Source organism: Neodiprion pinetum, chromosome 3 (genome assembly GCF_021155775.2).
Source record: "Neodiprion pinetum isolate iyNeoPine1 chromosome 3, iyNeoPine1.2, whole genome shotgun sequence".
NCBI classification, from domain to species: Eukaryota; Metazoa; Arthropoda; class Insecta; order Hymenoptera; family Diprionidae; genus Neodiprion; species Neodiprion pinetum.
The window spans coordinates 16316116-16319218 of record NC_060234.1 but is presented as its reverse complement, the minus strand read 5'-3'; the positions used below and the strand labels follow the sequence as shown (position 1 = coordinate 16319218).

General features: G+C 47.4%; 1 protein-coding gene across 1 annotated transcript; it reads left to right on the top strand.

The window, feature by feature from the left end:
• Positions 1–2279: 2279 nt before the first annotated feature.
• LOC138190611 (uncharacterized) lies at positions 2280–2813 on the top strand. Its single transcript, XM_069134362.1, has one exon. The coding sequence runs from the start codon at positions 2280–2282 to the stop codon at positions 2811–2813; it is 534 nt and encodes a 177-aa protein (XP_068990463.1).
• The last annotated feature ends 290 nt before the right edge of the window (positions 2814–3103 follow it).

Genomic DNA, 3103 nt, shown 5'->3' with positions numbered 1-3103 from the left:
TTCAAGAACCATTTTTTTCTATTCTAACTATGTACTTTTATAACTCGTCAACTAAGTGAAGTTTGGAAGATGAATACAATTTTTCACGCAGCGACGTGATCTCAATTTCTTTGCCTCGGCTTTACGGACAGTTTCTGTACGCAGAGATAGTCGTCCCTGCCTATATCATCCATAGCTCTAACCCGACCTAACCCAGCAGAGTGAAAGCTGACTTGACCTAAAACGGTAGGACTTGACCTAACGTAACCCAACTTGACCCAAGACACTACAACCCAACCTATTATAATATAACCTATCCTAATCCAAGACTGCCCAATCTAACCTAAATTGATGAAATACTTTCTGAAATGATTTATTTCATCAAGCTTGATCGCTGGCTTCGATAGTTCAATGATTCTTGAGCAATTCGCGGTCGGCGCGACGGCCTTGAGGTTTCTTCAACCTGACCTATAATACGTCAAGGCTTCTCCAACTTGACAGAACCTAACTTGACCCAAGACTCTACAACCCAAACTAATATAACCTATCCCAACTCGAGACTGTACAACCTAGCCATCCTAATATAACTTAATCTTTTGCAGGTTTCCCTGTAACATGAAAGGACTTCTGTTTCCTCTATAGACGTGGAAACTCGTGGTAACATTCGCTTATTTCACTTGTTCTGTTGTCTACCGGTTCTCATTTTGTTACACGTACTACTTCTTATGCAATGAAGGTAATGTAACCGGGCGTATTCATGTTTATAAATACAAATTCAGTAGATTCTAGCGGAGCTGTCGAGTGTGTGGTATGCATTACAACATATTCCAATCACCATTGTTGTAGTACGATGACATCATGTGGAGCAATAATTTGATTTCTTATATGTTTTTCAAGACAGATTGATTTAGAATTAACGTATGTAAATATATTCATATTCCTGGCCGTTATGAACATGAACACGATTTACAATTCCATCAGTTTTACACAATTCATCAACCCTGTTGGATACGCAATTTTTATTAAAATCCTGAGAATCAACCTCTCCCCATAAAATTACGCTGGTGTCAATAAATGAGGAAAAATATATCTCATTCACGAATGCGTTGGTGAAACAATAATGTGCTTGAGATTCATCAATTCGTTTCAATTTTTATGACTAGCAGCATCCTTTCCATAAACTTTCCACATATTTGAATGATGCAGATAAACACACCACGCGTGAATTCCGCAATAACCAGACTCAGTTCAGTTTGATGACTGGTAACGACGTTTTCCCCATGATGACGTTGATTGCTGGGAGAAGCTCGATGAAACTCGGCTACCTGCAACTAAGCATATCTACTCACACCCATGTCATGAAAATATTTCAAACGACGATGACAAGCATGCTAAAAATGTTTGGGGAGAATTCTATTCAGGGCTAATGAAGAACTATAGAGATTGATAAATGCAAAACGGTGATCAGACCAGATGTCTCCGAACATATGATTCACATCCGTTGCACTACAACACAGTGCCGGGATTTGCTTTCGATGCTATGCTCTAATACACGGGAGTAAATTTACAATATTCTGATCGACACACTCGGGCCAATAACAAGTTTATGGAGGAAGATTTCGAACCCAGTAACGTGGAATCGTATCTCATGTATTTTGACGTCAACAATCTATACGGTTCGTTCGAGTGGTGGCATAATGTTATCGAAATATCAACTCACTCGGATGATCCACCGATCGGTTACATCCTGAACCGATGGATATCCGAATATCCTATAGAGCTTCACAAGAATCATAAAGATTTGAATTCTTTCATCTCGAGCATTTCACAACTCAAGTTCTGATGAAGGATGGAAACAATGGTAAAATTATGACTGAATTCATCGGGGATTCACGGGCCGAGCAGTTGATGGCTCTATGCGACCTGGAGCCGCAGGAAGTCAGAGCGCTGCTCGGCCGGGGACGGATCGAGATTGGATGGGTGGGATACCGCGTCCGACCACGACTGACGGTGACGAAATGCCACAAGTGCCTGGGATACGGGCACACGAAGGTAAAATGCAAAAATACAGACCGGACGAAGTGCTGCAGGAAATGTGGCGAGACGGGACACTACGTCACGGACTGTAAGAACGGACCGGCCTGCCCACTGTGCGCCGAGGCGGGCCACGGCGATGCGGCGCATCTCGCGGGCTCCGGGAGATGCGCGGTGTACCGGGGTGCGCTGGAGAAGTGCAGGAAGCTGGTCGGAAGACGGACAGGATAGTCCAGGGTAACCTGAACAGCAGTAGGACAGCAGACATGCTACTACCACAGATAGCAGACAAACACGACGCCGACATTCTGATCCTGTGCGAGCCGTACAGAATGCAACAAACGCAGGATTGGATCACGAAAGAGACCAAGACAGCAGCTATCTGGGTAAAGGGCGCTGCCCGAGCCCGGATAACCGCTCGTGGCGTTGGGGACGATTACGTCTGGGCTAGGGTGGGCGCTGTCACTTACGTCAGCGTCTACCTGACCCCAAACTGCGCCGCGCCGGAGTTTCTGGCAAAGGTTGCGCTCCTCGAGGACAGACTCAGGGACCTGCCCCGGGACCTCAACGCGAGGGCGGTCAAGTGGGGCATGACGGTAACGAACATACGCGGACGGCTGCTGCTGGAGATGGCCGCAAGGCTGGACCTAGTAAGGGCAAATACAGGCGACGTACCAACGTACAGACGGCCGGGATTTGGAGACTCCTTCCCGGACGTAACGATGGCGACGGAAAGAATTCTGCCACGTATAGGGCGGTGGCGGGTGTTCGAGGGCTACACGGCCAGCGATCACCAGTAAATCGCCTTCGAAGTGGCAGGAGAGACAAGGACGGCATGGACGAGGATTCAGCACCCACCGCGGTGAAACGTAGACAAACTCGACGTACCGAAGTTCTCGGCGGAGCTGGCGGCAGCGCCGGCCCCGATTACTGACGTCCCTCTGGAGCTGACTGGCCGGCAAAGGGCGGAAAGACTAGCAGACGAGACGGTCAAACTGACGACGCGGCTGTGCGACAGCAGAATGACAAAAGGAAAGTACGGACGCAACAGACCACCACAATACTGGTGGACGAACGAGATAGCCGAGTT

What these genes read in the sequence shown, in the direction of transcription:
- LOC138190611 (XM_069134362.1), top strand. Translation starts at nt 2,280, where the DNA reads ATGCTACTACCACAGATAGCAGACAAACACGACGCCGACATTCTGATC.